Source organism: Plutella xylostella, chromosome 25 (genome assembly GCF_932276165.1).
Source record: "Plutella xylostella chromosome 25, ilPluXylo3.1, whole genome shotgun sequence".
Classification (NCBI taxonomy): domain Eukaryota; kingdom Metazoa; phylum Arthropoda; class Insecta; order Lepidoptera; family Plutellidae; genus Plutella; species Plutella xylostella.
Genome location: NC_064005.1, coordinates 6,042,980 through 6,061,155, shown reverse-complemented (window position 1 = coordinate 6,061,155; position 18,176 = coordinate 6,042,980). Strand labels below are relative to the sequence as shown.

The window sequence follows — 18,176 nt, the reverse complement described above, 5'->3', positions numbered from 1 at the left end:
TTTATATTATCAGATATTGAATAAAACAAAATATGTATAGATTTTGTAAAATACTGTTTACTTTGGCTTTTTATTCCGATTCACAGTATTTTAGTTAAATTTGCACAAATCAAATTTATAACACATTTATTTATACATATTCCATATGAAGGTCTTACGTTCCACAATGTCTGTAAAGTTTATCTGTAGGATAAAAATCACGCTGAAACTATCGAGATTATGACATATTTAGACAGTGACAGTGTGATTTATATCACACCGATATATTCAGACATTGTAAAACCGACACTTAGTAACATTATAATGTTTTATAATACAAGAGCTCAAACTTTTTTATTTAATATTACAAGCAATAAATTTAATTATGTAATAGCAAATACAATTAAAGAAACAGTCTCACTAGATCATACACAAATCTAAATACAAAATATCACCTTAAAATTAATAAAAGATTATTACAGCATAGTTTATATCAATCAATAAGCTCTAAAATAAGGTCCAAATAAGAAATACATCCATCGTTTAAACTTACAGTCACCTGATCATGATAGCACCACAATAGTTTATTAAGCTCTCCATAATCAATCACAGTGACTGCTTCATTCGAAATCAAAATGAACGAATCGTCAATCAATAACACAATTACGTAAATCATGCACAAATTGATGTTGAAGAAACTAAGCGCGTGAGCCAAAAAGCTCGACTTAAGCTGGGTCCACATTTGTATACTGCCCCGTTGAGTAGGTATAGCTCGACAACTTCGTGCGCGACCCTCCTTGCGGGGTCACTCAACCCGCCCCACTTCTTTCACCCCGCAAGGAGGGTAGTGCACGAAGTTGTAGCTATAGCTGCGACGCATGTCATGATTTCTAAACTCTGTCCATTATATTATTGGATTTTGACATTCGAAATCCCATACATATTTGACGACTGCAAAGGAAAACCAATTTTACTTACGAGACATAAGGAAACGTCTAAAATACAATAACATAGTGGAAGCTCTATAGTTCGCAATTGAAAATATTCTTATAAAATATTACGTCAAACTCAAACTAACGATGATGATAGGCCAAGGCTACGCAACGCGGGTGTGATACGGGTAAATGATACAAATGTTGACCGAGCTTAATAATTAGTCGTAAAATTTTACGTATGGTTTTAAGCTTTTGGTTGTTCTACTGGAGTTCTGATGCCTTCTCAGCATAAGCCATACTCTAAAATATTGTAGATTTTGAAAATGTCTGCTGGATGCGACTTCTCGCTATGTTTTTGGCGGGATGTCACGTCCGGGAGACATTTATCATATTTTTACGACATTTCTATATTCGGTTATGTGGACACATCCTAGATACATCCCAATGTAGCAATTCAAGATATCTTTAGTAATTTGTATTTTTATAGTGGGAAAAAGACTATGACAACATTTAGACGACATTCATGAAAATTTTCAACATTGACAACACCCTATATTCTTGTTAAATAATGAATAATACAAAAATGACTTTACACTTTATAACATTGAAGTACTGGCCTAATCATAGAGATGTGACTGAGGGGAAATATTCTGGACGGGCGACAACACTATATTAATTTACAAAGTACATAATATATTACTTAATTATGAATTCCCTACGGTCCAATAAATTGTGTTTTTATCTATCAAAACGATTTTACATCACGTTCGGTAAAAAAAAGTATGTTTTAAACAAGTCATTTAATTCTGGCAGTATTGATAAGTGTTGAGCATTATAAAACGCCATCTCAAAATTACGCTTGAGTATACAAAGTAAGTGCAGAAAATTGTTAACCTGATTTAGAAAACTAAACATACGTATGTAGCCATAAAGAATTTGGATCACACGTTATTAACGAAGCCTTAAGAGATTCTATAAACATCTACACTATTAAACATTCAGTCAAAATTTTATAGATATACCGCCTTATTCACAAAATAGGTAAAGCCCTCTTTAAAACTGTTTTATCAGCATTCTCCAATAATCTCCGTATCTGTAGAAAACGGTTGAAACAGTTTACTAATTGAGGAGGGTTATATCTTTCTTATAAATAAGATGACAATAATGTATTATGAAACTACGAATATCCACACTTAAAGCTACGTGATAGGTATAAAATATAAAACAAAATATAAAGTGACATGTGACAGTCTTAACTTTAAAGAACATAGTTTTTACGGACTAAAATGGATACAATTTACATACAAATGGGAATTTAGTCTTACATTTAGTTATTCACGAGTCGAATATGGCTTTATACCTCAATCGCTCGAATGGAGTCTAGCGTAGCTCCCGAACGATAATTGACATACCACATGTCAATTATTCATTATTTCAGCTAGGAAGGGTTCCTTTTCAGTTTGTCTTTTTTCATGCCAAAAGTCAGCATCTTATTACCAACAACGTTTGAAATAGAGATAAAACGCTTCACGCTTGTCTTCGCGCATTTGAACCTATCGTGGGTGACAGAAAGTATAATACAAATGACTCTACCAGAACATTATTTAGGGAGCCATGTGATCGTTAACTCAATCTGTTGCTTATTGTTACCTACCGTTATTGATTCAATTCAATTTAGACATTGAGTCATTGACCCAGATAGTTTCACATATGCTTGTGAAGTTTCTTAAATTTTGCCTCAGGTATATCATAGGTAATCATATAGATTTAAACAGTTAAGTACTACAATGAAAGCAAGATTGGGCATAGCAATTATAGTGTTTCACTAGATACCCTCATTACATTGGCCCTCAAAGGACATGTCTGTTTTTTTCGTTGTTTAGAAATATTTTATTTTATCATCGCTATTTAGTTACAAGGCAACAAATGGAATGTATGTAAAAAGCCATTAAAATTTATCATAAGTCACTTACCTAAATAGTCAAGGAAACAGACATGCTATTTTGTTAAAAAAACAACAATGACATACAACAATAAAACAGACTATTCTGTTATAAAATCATCGCTAACGTTATTAATAAGAGCAGCTGATAAACTTGCTTGTCTTATATTTGTGTGCATAAACGTAGTGTAAGGTTTATTGTTCGAAACAAAACTTTATATTTTATCACAGTTTTCAAGTGTGTAAACAAATGATTTTCACAGGCGATCAGCGACTGCGGAAACGAAAATCAACCGCTATTGCCATAATTAAGGTGCAGATTTCACGTCCATCAACTACTGAACCATATTACAAAAGCAAATTTTGCCGGGCCTCCGTATTCTAGCAAAAAAAATTACTGAAACCAGACAAATCCTGCGTCTAATGCCTTTGCAGTCTCGCCATCCCTGGATGGCACTGTCAACTTCATCACAAATACACCATCACTTTCCAAATCCACTCCACACACATTGCACTTCACTAACCGAGTCCAAGTCTCGAGTGTCAATGCGTTTGTTGTCACGAGGCGAGTAGGTAGAGAAACATGAGTTGCAGCAGTCCCTATCCATCGGCTAGCGCGTGTTGCGCGGCGGCGGCGAGGGCGGCGGCGGCGGCGCGCAGCTCGGCCAGGTAGGCGGCGCCGCGGGGGGGCGCGGGGGGCTCTTCGGCCGGGGACTCGTCGGCCAGGTCGTCCGGCTCCTCGGGCTCGCTGCCGTCCGGCGTGGTGCAACGGACCGGCTCGGCCGCGGCTTCGGGTAGCGCTTCTGGTTCGGAGGTCTCCTCGTCTGTGATAGGTTGGTTAGTCAGTGCTGAGATTTAATGGGACCTTACTCTTAAGGATCCAGTACACAATGGCCTGTGATGGTCACGCTCACGCTTTGCAATGCACAACTGTAGGGCACGATCACTTGATGTTCACTACAGTGGCGCATGCCTCATTGCTGCCTGGCAAACCACTTACGACGGACGTGCAAAAAAGTGCACTATTCCGGTAATGGGGACACATTGTGTACTGGAGCCTTTAGGTTGTCGCAAAATAGAACCTAAAACTAAGGTTCACGTAGTTCATACCACAATTTCACAACGATGACAAATAATTCTAGTTCTCGTATACCTACTATTTTGTTTATGAAAAGTATCTCAAAGAAACTCACCGGCAGCAGCCACCAGCCGCCTCTGCAGCGCGCGCGCCGCCCTCAGCGCCGCGCCCGCCGCCGCCGCGCCCGCCCCCGCGCCGCCCAGCAGCAGCGTCAGCGCGCGCACGTCTCCGAGCAGCGTGGACAGCGGCGCGGTGCCGCCGTGCGCTGCGAGCTCCTCGGCGAGAGCTGCGGCGGAGGATGCTGCGGTGCCGCTGCCGAGCTGGGGAGGTTATTGATATGAGTTATTAAAAGTTTATTATTATAATTTACCAATGTTTACTTGCTGTAAAAAAATATGCTGGGGCGATATGTCTAAACAAAACGCGTTTAGCATCATACGAATTTAAAATTTGCATAGGTATTTATTTTTAATAAACAATCTTGATTCTATCGATAGATTGTAGGAAGAATTCATTTGTTGTTACCATCCGACAGTGGGTATTTATAAGAGTCAACTAACTCTCATCTCGACCTCAGAAACTGCCCCGGCCTCTGTCCAACTCAGTCTTTGTGGTCACAGTTCGCAATCACGCGTACATCGCGCTATGTGCAAAGGATGACCGCGTCTTCTATGGCCTTCTGGCGGTTTCGGTCTTTAGCCAAACCCAACCTACCTGCGGGTAATAGTGCTGGAGGAAGGCGTGCACGGCGGGGTCGTGCAGGGCGGCGCGCTCGTCCAGCAGCACGGCGTCCACGTACTCGGCCGCCGCGCCGCACTCCGCCAGCATCTCCGCCAGCTTCGCGTCCGACTGTTGAATGCAATGTTTGGCGTTATAAATTTGCTTTTTAGTTTATTTTTTCACAAAATAATTAAGTATATAATTTATTATATTTACGTTTTTAACAAATGGACCCTTGCCCTTGCCCTTGACATCTATACATTATTGAGTTTAAACAGTAAAATAGGCAAATAATTTAATTTGAACCAAGGCAATGGCGATAATAACTCTCGTCAAACTAATAAGTGGGGAAACTCCCGATTGCATTTAATGAAACCTAAATTCATCATCAACAATAATCTACCACAACACTATATCCCATTCCACGGGTAAAGAAATCTGACAGAACCCTTATTACATTCGAATAAGGGTAGTTTTTGTTTGTATCAGATGTCTTTGTGAAATGGTGGTAGATGACTATCGACAAATAATTGTAAAATTTTACGTCGATTAAACCATTTGAATTTGAAAAATTTGAATTCTTTCCCTGTGAAATGGTATATAGGAACTAGGAAGCATAAGTGGTACTGCTGATTGGATTTAATGAAACCTAAATTCATCATCAACCATATCAATCTACCACAGCCATTAGCAACCAACACTCACCGGCGTGGCAGCGACCTCGTTCCAGAAGGTGGCGAAGTAGTTGAACCGCAGCGGCACGGCCTCCAGCGCGCACAGTGCTGACAGCAGCACCAGCTGCTCCGACATGCAGCGCTGGGCGCGCGCCACTCGGCAGCATGTGTCTGGAAGGAAAATGATGTGTTATAATAAACTAGATGTTCCCGCGCGCTTCGCTTCGCCTTAAAATGTTTTCCCGTGGGAATTCCGGGATAAAAAGTAGCCTATGTTCTTTCCCCGGGTCTAGACCGTATGTATTCCAAATTTCATTCAAATCCATTCAGTAGTTTTGGCGTCAAAGATTAACAGACAGACAGATAGACAGACAGACAGACAGACACAGTTACTTTCGCATTTATAATATTAGTTAGGAAGTTAGGATAATAATAATAAATATATGGCGAGATCTCACACACGGCCATCCAACCCCAAGCTAGACAGAACCTGTGTTATAGGTGTCGGACAGCTGATATAAATCTACACAGATACATATTTAATAGATAATCGACAACCAGACACAAGGCAAACACAAGTGCTCATCACACAAATGTTTGCCCCGGGCGGGATTCGAACCAGCGGCCCCAAGCTTCGGAAGCAGCTTCACTACCGCCTAAGCTACGGTGCCGTCTATGTTGCACTTTTCACGTTCGTCATGTGTCATGTTACAGGGTTGTGTAATGGGATTTAATTTAGTTCAAGTTTACTTCATGATGATGGCTAACTTGATAAATCCCGTCAGACACAGTTTACTAGTAAACCTATCTCCTATCCTCCATAATCAGTTATTTGCACCAGCTGCTCCGACATGCAGCGCTGGGCGCGCGCCACGCGGCAGCACGTGTCTGGGGGATGAAGATGTAGTGTTGCACTTTTCACGTTCGTCATGTGTCATATGCATATGGGACTCAGATTTTTACTTCATGATGATGGCTAACTTGATAAATGCCACCAGACACATGTTTACCGATATGCAAATGACATTTGCAGTTATTGTTTAATCGATCTGCTGTGTCATGTTTACTAGTAAGTCTCCTATCCTCCTTCACTAGCTGCGCGCACCACGCGGCAGCATGTGTCTGGAAGGAAATGTAGTGTTGCACTTTTCACGTTCGTCTTGTGGCATGTGTAATGCAAATGCGATTTTACTTATTTTGAGGTTACTTTATGATGATTTCTTACTTGATATATTATGTGCAGTTTGATATTTTAGAACGACACATTTAACACTCACCTATAAACCTATGATACGGCCTATAAACATGCAGCAACGCCCCCGCCTCAGCTCTCCGCACCGGCGGTACAGTCATGTGCAGATGCGGCCTCGGGGCTCGCGGCTTGTGGCGTTATGAAGCTACATTTACAAGTAAACCTATCGTCACTACAGACTAAAATTGACCATGGTTTTCACCAACTTATGCGACACATTTCACACTCACCAATAAACCTGTGATACGGCCTGTATACATGCAGCTCAGCTCTCCGTACCGGCGGTACAGTCATGTGCAGATGTGGACTAGGGGCTCGCGACTTGTTGCAGCGTCTCACTTGGTATATCTAGCCACGTTTTCAAATAAACCTATGGTTCCTAGCCTCCCTACACACCATATTTGTCAACTGTTATAACGACAAATTTCACACTCACCTATAAACCTGTGATACGGGCGGTAAACATGCAGCAACGCGGCCGCCTCGGCCCTTCGCACCGGCGGTACAGTCATGTGCAGATGCGGCCTCGACGCTCGCAGCTTGTGACGTCATGTGTAGCGTCTCACTTGGTATATCTAGCCACGTTTTCAAATAAACCTATAGATCCTAGCCTCCCTACACACCATATTTGTCAACTGTTATATGGACACATTTCACACTCACCTATAAACCTATGATACGGCCTATAAACATGCAGCAAGGCCGCCGCCTCAGCCCTTCGCACCGGCGGTACAGTCATGTGCAGATGCGGCCTCGGGGCCCGCGGCTTGTGCGGAGGCGGCGCGGCGCGGGCGGCGGCATGGGCGTGGGCTAGCAGAGGCACTAGGGCGCCTAGGGCTGCCCCGCCGCCTATTAGGACTAGCTCTTTGAGGACTCCTGTGGATTGGGGATGCTAGTGTGAGATTATTGATTGAAAATATTATGATTGTAGTCTATAGGAACGTTTCGAAGACATGATATAAATTAATACTGTAATTTTGGGAGACAACAAAGAGTCACACATTGTTTACCATTTATGAAAAGCCTATAAAAACCATTGTACCCACTAGGATTCCTGTGCGATGGAGGATAGTAATATAAAGAGTAATATTAATATTGATAAGTATATTGCTATTTGTAGCTTCTTGAAAAAGATGGAAAGTGTGAACTTCTCATAGTATGTGTGCAATTTCTGCATCTAAAAATAATCCACAAACCTAGCGCAGCATCCCTCAGGTGCGTCGGCCTTGTATGCACATTCAACAAGGTCAACAATCTCCTAGCTCCCTCCGGCCAGTCCTTACACGCCAGTAGCACGGCCCTTGCGTCGCTCGGCTCGCGGCGCGTGCGCACTGAGCGGCAGAGCGCACGCGCCCAGCGGAGCGCTGCGCATAGTTCTGCGCGCACGCCCGCTTCGCCGTGCGCGCCTTCGTGGTACAGCGCGTGGAGGCTGTGTAACGCCTGAAGACAAGAAATATAAATAGTAATTTAGTCATCATTTAATTCATGTATGGTAGGAAATGAGATGGTTAAAAATCTATTGCGTCCTGACTCGATCCGCGCAGCGTTGTTCTTAAGCAAGGTAGAACAGCGTATGCTCGTAAAATATATTTTTTATTTATTTAGTGACAAACAGTCATGCATAATTTATTTGTAAACATAGTTAGTATATTTTAGACCTATAGTCCCATAAATAAAGATACAATAATAAGCTTGTAATCGCTTTTTATGCAGCAATACTGCTTGTTGTCGTTATTATGGAACGAAAATTGATATTCTACTACCACGTCTATACCTTTTTTCACGGGGAAAGACATCTGATACAAACAAAAACTACCCTTATTCGAATGTAATAAGGGTTCTGTCAGATGTATTTCCCCGTGAAACAAGGTATAATGAATAGCCCAATGATACTGACCTCAAAGATCATCTGCAGCCCTCCGTTGTACACGACGTACAGGCGGTCGTCCTCGTTCTCCACGAGCGTGCAGAACGCCGCTATGAGCGTCGTCCAACATGTCCGGCCATTCAAACCTGCAACCGATTACCGTATTAACATTGTGCTTTTCCTTTATCAAAACAAGGAAACTCACTTTTGTGCCAAAAGAGGCAAGATAACATTCTAGTGGTCCTAGAGTTACTTAAGTAAGTTTCTCTCGCATTTTATGCCGTAGAACCTGAGTTGTTTTGAATGACTTTTGATATTTTTTCTGATGCCTATCCTAGATTTCTGACATCCTTCATTTTCCTAACACTCTTTAAAATTTTAGATACTAAATTGACAAAAGTCGAGTGTCACGGCAACAGTCACTTAATCGCGGGATTATCGACTGTTGATGAACCGTTCAGAATCTGTCAATTTAGTATATGAGATTAAAAAACAGACTATAATCGTCACTGCTGCTGCTGTTACGCGCTCACCCTGTAGATACGCGGACAGCGTGCTCCGTCGGAAGGCGGCGGCGTCGCGGGCGTCGGGCGCGGGCGCGGGGCCGCCCTCCGCGCCGCTGCTGCTGCCGCCGCTGCTGTTGCCGCCGCCGCCGCCGCCGCCGCTGCGGGACGCCAGGATGCGGGCCAGCCTGTGGGCAGTGGAAGGGTTAGAAGAAGGCTACTATTCAAGAGAAGAAGGCTGAAGGCGTTGGTCGTATAGGCTTACTCCGGAAGCAAAACAATGGGTTTATACTCTGGCTCTTTATTTAAAACCGAGAAAAAAAAGTAATCATATTATTACGATGACTCAAAGTCAGGCTAAGCAAGAGTGCATTTTGTGATAAGATAGGTGGAAAGTTGGTCAAAACAGTCGAGTAAGCGTACTGGAGATTGAATGAACAGAAACGGAGTTAAACGATTACGTTCTAATCATGACAGTAAGCATTACGCTTTTTTATTATTTCCGGAACGCCCAGTGTATGTTCTGGTGCTGCGCGAGCGCGCGCGCGAACGACGCCGAGCGACGCGCGAACAAGCGCAGTAGAGCGAAGTACGGGGGCAGCATAGTTTAGATAACCTCCTCGTATGGCTCCAACAAAACAAATCACCGTATTCAGCGCAAACGTATATAACTACACAAAAGATGCCATGAAGCGACAGGACAACCTGCAGGAGCTTCCAGGGGGGGAGGGGGGGGAGGAAAGTAAGAAAACCGGCAGTAAATCAATAACATGTGATTTTTTGCGTTGTGCTCATTCTTGACGCCGAGCGATGTTACGCCACGTATTAGGTATGCTTATGAGGATCTATACCTGAGAAGCTCATCAGCAGCAGCCGGATACAGATGCGCATGCGGAGCTATATTCCGGAACGCCCAGTGTATGTTCTGGTGCTGCGCGAGCGCGCGCGCGAACGACGCCGAGCGACGCGCGAACAGACGCAGTATCTACTACGCATCCTTTATCTACTTAGATTACCTCCTCATATGGATTCCACCACTCAAATTGCCGTATTTAGCGCAATCGTATATCTAGGTATACAAAAAGTGCCCTTCAGCGATGATTATCGGAATTTACTAAAAGCGTTTTCTAACGGACAACGCGCAAGAGCTTCCGGGGACGGAGTTTTTTTTTGGCTCGCGCTCGTTTTTAACGCCGCGCGATTTTGCGCCTCGTGCTAGGTATGATGATGATGGGCATCATTACCTGAGCAGCTCATCAGCAGCAGCCGGATACAGATGCGCATGCGGAGCTATATTCCGGAACGCCCAGTGTATGTTCTGGTGCTGCGCGAGCGCGCGCGCGAACGACGCCGAGCGACGCGCGAACAGACGCAGTATCTACTACGCATCCTTTATCTACTTAGATTACCTCCTCATATGGATTCCACCACTCAAATTGCCGTATTTAGCGCAATCGTATATCTAGGTATACAAAAAGTGCCCTTCAGCGATGATTATCGGAATTTACTAAAAGCGTTTTCTAACGGACAACGCGCAAGAGCTTCCGGGGACGGAGTTTTTTTTTGGCTCGCGCTCGTTTTTAACGCCGCGCGATTTTGCGCCTCGTGCTAGGTATGATGATGATGGGCATCATTACCTGAGCAGCTCATCAGCAGCAGCCGGATACAGGTGCGCATGCGGAGCTATGTTCCGGAACGCCCAGTGTATGTTCTGGTGCTGCGCGAGCGCGCGCGCGAACGACGCCGAGCGACGCGCGAACAGACGCAGTAGAGCGTAGTACGGGGGCAGCATACTTTATGTAGGCAGGTACTTAGATAAACTTCTCTTATGCAGGCCCCATCAATAAAATCACCGTATTCAGCGCTAAAGTATATCTACATAGACAAAAGATGCCATGCAGCGACGTTTGACGGAATTTGCTAAATGCGTTTTCTACCAGACAACCTGCAGCAGCTTTCGGGAGGGGAGGAAAGTAAGAAAACCGGTAGTAAATCAATTACATGTGATTTTTTTGCGTTGTGCTCGTTCTTGACGCCGAGCGATCTTACGCCTCGTATTAGATATGCTGATGATGATAATCCTTACCTGAGCAGCTCATCAGCAGCAGCAGGGTACAGATGGGCATGTGGAGCTATGTTCCGGAACGCCCAGTGTATGTTCTGGTGCTGCGCGAGCGCGCGCGCGAACGACGCCGAGCGACGCGCGAACAGGCGCAGTAGAGCGTAGTACGGGGGCAGCATTGTTCGGTTGTAGGAGACCACTTCACCGTCTTCGTGGTCCGCTCTGGAAGGAAATGGAGTGGTTTTAAACAAAGGAAAAATATAAATATAATTATAGAAATCTTCTTTCCAAGTCACGAATTTTCTATCACCTTATCTAAAGAAGCTTTGGTCATTCAATATTCTTGGCCAGCCTTCGTGGATTTCGCCAAATATACGAGGTAGTTTTTTTAAATGACTGCTGTGACTATAATATGTAGAAGCGACATCATACACACAGTATTTATTCGAGTATGTCAGAATTTCGAGTACGTCAGAATAAAAGCTGCTTTCCATCAAGTTCATCGTAAAAGCAACTCTTTCCCCCTCACTCATCACGACTTATCACGTCCCCACTGCTGGGGCACGGGTTTCCTTCCAAAGAAGGAAGGGTTTTTTGCGTAGTCCAGTATAAGTTATAAGCTATGTCCCCACACTCACAGTATATAGTTGAAGGCGATGTGCTTGAGCAGCGGCGCGTGCGAGACGGCCAGCTGCAGGTTCTCGGCGCAGTCGGCGCTGGCTGCGTGCCAGAAGGTCAGTAACGCCTGCTTGTTGGGGTGCACGCCCACCGACGGCTCCGAGATGCCCGGGTGGTACAGGTCCCATAGGTCCGTGAAGTATTGGCCGAACTGTGGACGGTTGGAAGGGGTTAAAAACGGTATTCGTTGGTATTTGTTCGGTATTTGTTGTAGAATAGAATTAGAATTTTATTTTATTGAACACGCACCGTTAGACTTAGGTACAAATTCTTACAATCGTAAGCCGCGCGCGGCCTACGACTGTCGTCGGCCTTTATGTAAAATGGGCAACCGTATATCTAAGAGGGATCAGGCAACATTTCTTTAGAAAAATATGTAACAGCTAGTTTTGACGGCGGGTCTACGTGCTGTGTCTACGTCATTTTAACGTCGTATATTGATGTCGCGAATAAATCCTTTCTTGTACTATCATAAAATTCAAATTCAAATTCAAATTCAAATGGTTTAATCGACGTAAAATTTTACAATTATTTGTCGATAGTCATCTACCACCATTTCACAAAGGCCCCGTCATTGAGAAGGAAAGAAATGGCGAAAGAAACTCCTCGAGCATCTTTTCAACTTTTTCCTTATAATCTATTACAATTTTTACTTATATCTAGTACCTACAATTTTACTTAAGTACCTAACTATATCCATTTCATTTTTTCAATAGCCTTAGCTGAGGTGGACAAGACCACGCGTTTTTGTCGTTTAAATAATCATAATAATACTTGAAACTCACCATAAGCTTCTCAACCCTGGACACCACACAATACGCCATGACGCCGAAGTAGGCCGTCAACTTCATGGTGCCGTGCACCGCGATGTCCGTGTACTTGCGCGCCGCCTTCAACTTGCCCAGCAGCATCGTGTACACCTGTCGGGGATAGTGGGGATTGTTGTAGATTCATGATTGCAAACAAGACAGTGATGTCAGCTTTTGGAAGACGTGGATGGGATTTATAAGGTTCGTAACGGAGTTGTGCAACTTCAGCTTTATGATTTCAGCTTGCCCAGCAGCATCGTGTACACCTAACTGCAGGGAGTAGGGGTGTAAGTTGAGTAGAGTTGTTGTAGATTTATGATTGCAAATGATACAGTGATCTGGGGCTATGGAAGAGACCAACAATTTTACCGCAGTTTCGATTCATGAGACAATGTTGACATAATTGCTGTTTAGTTTATAGCGGTCTGTAAAAGCTTTCATGGAGATCTGAGAACTGCGCTCTAAAATTTACTTTCTCAACACACAAACTTATTTCACAAAATCACAACTACACATATTACACTCACACCCAATCTCTCCCTCAATTTGGCTGGCGCATCAATGTAGATCCTTGCGTCCTCCTTCCTTGCTTTCCTCAAGTGCTGGGAGGGTACTTAAGTTAATAGCAGTAAGGACACAGCCACCCTATAGACAACCGCTTAGAGTTGGGTCACTTTACCAAACTATACACTTTTCAAATCCACAACTGCACATATCACACTCACTTGATGCAGCGTATGGTGCGCCGTATCGGGCAGCTTGGCCGACAGCGGCTGCGGCTGTGGCCGGGTCCTCGCGAACCCCTGCCGGAAGTGCTGTGACGGCACCAGCGCCACTAGGAGTAGGGCCGCGGCGGCTCTGACCCGCGCTGAGCCGGCCGCTAGAAGTTGGGTCTCCACCCAGCGGTCGGCTGTGCGTAGAGCCCACGCGTGAGCTGCTTTGTTGCGTGGCACCTGAGAAGAAATATAGATTGGTTAGTTTGAGCATGAGACGTCACACGATACGTATTTCAACGGTTAAAGGTTCTTCGGCATACATGTTATGCGTTTATTATCAGCGTCTTGCGGATCGCAGCGAACTAACCGTCATGCTAGGTTCCACAGGGTGTTGCATAAGTGGAATAGTAAGCCGAAAGATGGTGACTCAAGGGGTGATTCTAAACACCTTTTGTTCTACTGTTGGTAGCCGATTTTCAACAGCAGGTTTAAGTCAAAACCCGGCTCACAACTGCAGTTTTGTCCGGATTTGATGTTCTAGATTCTATACCCCTATTCTATTATATTCTGAGAGGGGGCGAAGCCGTACGTGGCTCTCTCGAGTCCTTTCCTTTGTACATGTACGAAACGCACATAATTGCACCCAACGGCAAAGATACCTTTAATTTCAGCTCTGCCAGCCTAGCTCCTGAGTAAACTGGAGCAGCAAGCCTGGGTGTTCCAATAGCTGAGATAGGCGCCCACTATGCCCCTGTTGACAAAGCCTCCACTGACCTGCAGAGCGAGCCACTCGAGCGCGGCGTGCGGGCACACGTCGCCCACGTTCCAGAGCCGCGCCAGCGCCAGCTGCGTGAAGCACGGCAGCCCGCCCCCCGCGCCCGCGCCGCCGCCGCTGCCCTCCACCAGCAGCGTCAGCAGCTTGAAGAACGGGCTGCTGCGACTCAAGGGGTGATTCTGAACAGCTTTTGTTCTACTGGGCTGTTGGTAACCTTCCAACGACCGTTACCGAGCCGTTGCACACAGCTACAATATTCAAGTGATCACCAAGAACGCCGCAGGGTGGGGCACCGCACAGACCACTCCTATCCTATCCTATACTATCATATACCGTAAACCAACACGGCAGCGTTATCGCTGCAACAAGAAGAACACGAATAATTTCATATCGTTGCTTTTCTGATACTTGGATCATGACGCCTTAAAAACTGTGGCGGCACTGTCGGTAACCATTCTCCAAGCTAACATTTGCTGTTCAATTCTAGCTCCTATGCCCCTATTGACAAAGTCCCTACTGACCTGCAGAGCGAGCCACTCGAGCGCGGCGTGCGGGCACACGTCGCCCACGTCCCAGAGCCGCGCCAGCGCCAGCTGCGTGAAGCACGGCAGCCCGCCCCCCGCGCCCGCGCCGCCGCCGCTGCCCTCCACCAGCAGCGTCAGCAGCTTGAAGAACGGGCCGCTGCGACTCATGCGTGATTCATGGGCGATTCTAAATAGCTTTTGTTCTACTGTTGGTAGCTTCAACAGTTTGTTTAAGCCAAAATCCAGCTCACAACTGCTGTTTTGTCCGGATTTAATGTTCTAGATCAGTGTTTATCAACCTTTTTCATGACGTGACCCTTTGGTTTTTTTTTGCAATGTATGTAAGTGTAAAAACCGGCTGAGAATTGCTGTTTTGTCCGGATTTGACGTTCTAGAGTCTATTCCCCTGTTGACAAAGACTACACTCTAAAAAACCGTCTCACAGCTGATGTTTTGTCCGGATTTGACGTTCTAGAGTCTATTCCTCTATTAAAAAAGCCTCCACTGACCTGCAGAGCGAGCCACTCGAGCGCGGCGTGCGGGCACACGTCGCCCACGTCCCAGAGCCGCGCCAGCGCCAGCTGCGTGAAGCACGGCAGCCCGCCCCCCGCGCCCGCGCCGCCGCCGCTGCCCTCCACCAGCAGCGTCAGCAGCTTGAAGAACGGGCCGCTGCTCTGTAGGGTGAAAGTTTGGGTGAGTTTTGGTAAATATAAACTGTGTTTCGGTTTCGGTATGCTATATATTTCGTAGTGCACAAAGGCAGCCTATTATCACGTGTAATAAATATGTATACGTCTGTTGCACTTTAGGCAGTCAGCGCAGTGACTAATACTATTCTGGCCAATCATCTGACTACCGTGAGCAAACCAGCCGCCGCTACATGGGTCGAACGGCACTGAGATTGGTCGATTAGGTTGATAAAGCAAGTTTTGTGCGAACTTGGGTCCGCGTGTGTTTGGAGGCTGGATCGTTGCGGGAATTGCTATTTACTGAATTAAACCACAATTCTGTATTGATACACGTTCGCACGTTTATTGAGAAGAAGAACGGAAACCTAAACGTTTACAGTACTACCAATATTAGTACTTAAAATTAGTTAGTCTATGGACTTTTGTGTTGCTACATTTAATAATTGCAACATGCTGCCACCACACCAGAACGAATTAATACCTACTTGTTAACAAAAGTCTATGTAAAGTAATAAATCATACTGTATATGAAAATCTATGTTATATTAATAAATCATACTGTTTATACAAACCTAGTTTTACTTTCGATAGTGGACTGTATTTTTAATATTTAAGTTAGTTATAAACATTTAATTAATATTTTCAGATGGTAGGTAGCAGTTTTATACTTATAATTAAATCTCGAAGTAACATTCTTAGCCCTACGATATTATGTTCTTGGGATGGTATATAACCCTAAGAATTACAAAATTAATTAGTACTTTATAAAAAGTTAAATACATACACAGTTGGAGTTACTGATAAATTCTTAGTCCTACGAAATATTTTCTTGGAATGGTACATAACCCTAAGAATTACAAAGTTAATTAGTACTTTATAAAAAGTTAAATACATACACAGTTGGAGTTACTGATAAATTCTTAGTCCTACGAAATATTTTCTTGGAATGGTACATAACCCTAAGAATAACCAATTTACATTGTTACATAACACTATGTTAAATACAACAGTCGTGTTTTTAATGAATTCTTAGCACTACGAACTAAACTAAAACTATATTAAACTAAATATTTTGGTTCGCGTGCCCAAATAAGCTGCTAGTGTCAGCCCTAAAACAGTATTTATACATCTCTAACTAGAGAGTGTAGTGCCAGCGACAAGCAACAACAAATACGTGAGTATTTACTTATTTTACATTAGTTATTATCTTCAATAGGCAGAATACAGATTTTGTGTATAGATCGATGATGGGTCTTATGGTTAGGCGTTCTAACCTCAACTGCTCTTACTTTACCGTCATGCCCTGGAAATAACTTAACAATTCTAGCCATGGGCCAACACATATTAGGTATATTGTCTTCTTTTAAAATCACAAGACTGCCTAATTTTACGTTATGTTGCTCTTGTCGCCATTTCGGTCTGTTCTGTAAAATGTTTAAATAATATTTATGCCATGTATTCCAGAATTTTTGTTTTAAACTTGTACATAACTGCCAAAACTTAAGTCTATTTTGCGGTATATCACTTACATTCTTTTCTGGGTACATAGTCAAAGCACTACCAGTGATAAAATGACCAGGGGTTAAGTAACAAAAATCATCAGGTTCTGTTGACAATGGTAACAATGGACGACTGTTTAAAATACATTCTATCTCTGTAAGAACCGTATTCATCTGTTCATAAGTAAGTACGTTTTTCTGTAATACCCTTTTTAAATGATGCTTTGTACTCTTCACTGCACTTTCCCAAATGCCTCCGAACGTCGCTGAGTAACTTGGTATGAAGTGGAAATCTATGCCTCTTTGTGAAGCAAATTCATATACTTGTGCTCGGTGCCTTTGTGAAGACTGCAGTGAGTAAAGTTCAACTAATTGTGAATTTGCACATTTAAATGTACTTGCATTATCGCAGTGGACTTCGGTGGGCAAGCCTCGTCTCGAAATCAGTCGTCTAAAACATGCTAGGAAGGTCTCAGTTGTCAAATCGGAAGCCAGTTCTAAATGAATTGCCTTTGTTGCGAAACATACGCAAACTAAAATATATCCTTTACCTATTACGGATCGTCTGATACGTGATAATTTTATTTCTAGCGGTCCACAGAAGTCCACGCCGATAATTTCGAATGGGCGGCTAGTTTTATTAACTCTCCCAGCGGGAAGACTGCCCATTAACTGTTTAGCTACAGTTGCCTTATGTCTGAAACAAGTTACACATTTATGAACTATTTTCTTAACTTCTAACAAACCATTTACAATCCAAAACTTTTGATTCAAATTAGCAAGAACTAGCCTGCTTCCTGCATGCATCAAGCGTTGATGCTCACTCCTGATAAGCAAAGTGGTGATCAGCGAACCTTTAGGTAATATGACTGGGTGTTTATGAGAATAAGCAATTTTTGCATGGTGTAACCTACCCGAAAGACGCAATAGTCCCATCTCATCGAGAAATGGATGGAGGTTAGTCAGATTGCCAGTTAGTTTTTTACCCTTACTTAAAGATTCTATTTCAGCTGAAAAATATTGACTTTGTTCATATTTGATTATTTGCAGAAGCGAGTTGTGCAATTCGGAGCTTGTTAAGTAGCTAGTGTTCAATTTATTGTTCAATTTGTTAGTGTTATTCAAAAACCTTAATATGTATGCATACAGCCTAACAATTTTGTTAATATCAGAGCATTCGTATAAGCGTTTAAAAACGTACTCTAGCGGATTTGGCTTTATACACACGGGAGCGCTAGCAAGCACAGCGCAGCTCCTTACCTCTGGTACCTCTTGAGGTATTTTCGGCTCATTACAAGAAAGGTCCCACTTACTGTTTTGTAGAAATTCTGGGCCTCTCCACCACAGATTATTGTCGTTCAGCTCTCCTGGTTGGACTCCCCTACTGATCAGGTCTGCCGGGTTGTCATGGGTATTAACATACAGCCAGCGCCATCTAGATGTGTTTTGGTGAATCACATTTACTCGATTCGCC

General features: G+C 43.7%; 1 protein-coding gene across 1 annotated transcript in view; it reads right to left on the bottom strand.

Moving 5' to 3' along the window:
* Positions 1-3,456: 3,456 nt before the first annotated feature.
* Positions 3,457-18,176, bottom strand: part of LOC105380450 (ubiquitin carboxyl-terminal hydrolase puf) — a 43,835-nt gene continuing 29,115 nt past the window's right edge. Inside the window, exons 45-57 of the mRNA XM_048630404.1 lie at positions 15,024-15,188; positions 13,225-13,452; positions 12,476-12,610; positions 11,651-11,841; positions 11,037-11,234; positions 8,981-9,138; positions 8,478-8,593; positions 7,777-8,020; positions 7,244-7,456; positions 5,360-5,499; positions 4,649-4,783; positions 4,050-4,254; positions 3,457-3,680 (exon numbers count right to left, since the gene is read on the bottom strand). Of these exons, the coding sequence (XP_048486361.1) occupies positions 3,457-3,680; positions 4,050-4,254; positions 4,649-4,783; positions 5,360-5,499; positions 7,244-7,456; positions 7,777-8,020; positions 8,478-8,593; positions 8,981-9,138; positions 11,037-11,234; positions 11,651-11,841; positions 12,476-12,610; positions 13,225-13,452; positions 15,024-15,188 (2,352 nt within the window). The remainder of the gene's footprint in view (positions 3,681-4,049; positions 4,255-4,648; positions 4,784-5,359; positions 5,500-7,243; positions 7,457-7,776; positions 8,021-8,477; positions 8,594-8,980; positions 9,139-11,036; positions 11,235-11,650; positions 11,842-12,475; positions 12,611-13,224; positions 13,453-15,023; positions 15,189-18,176) is intronic.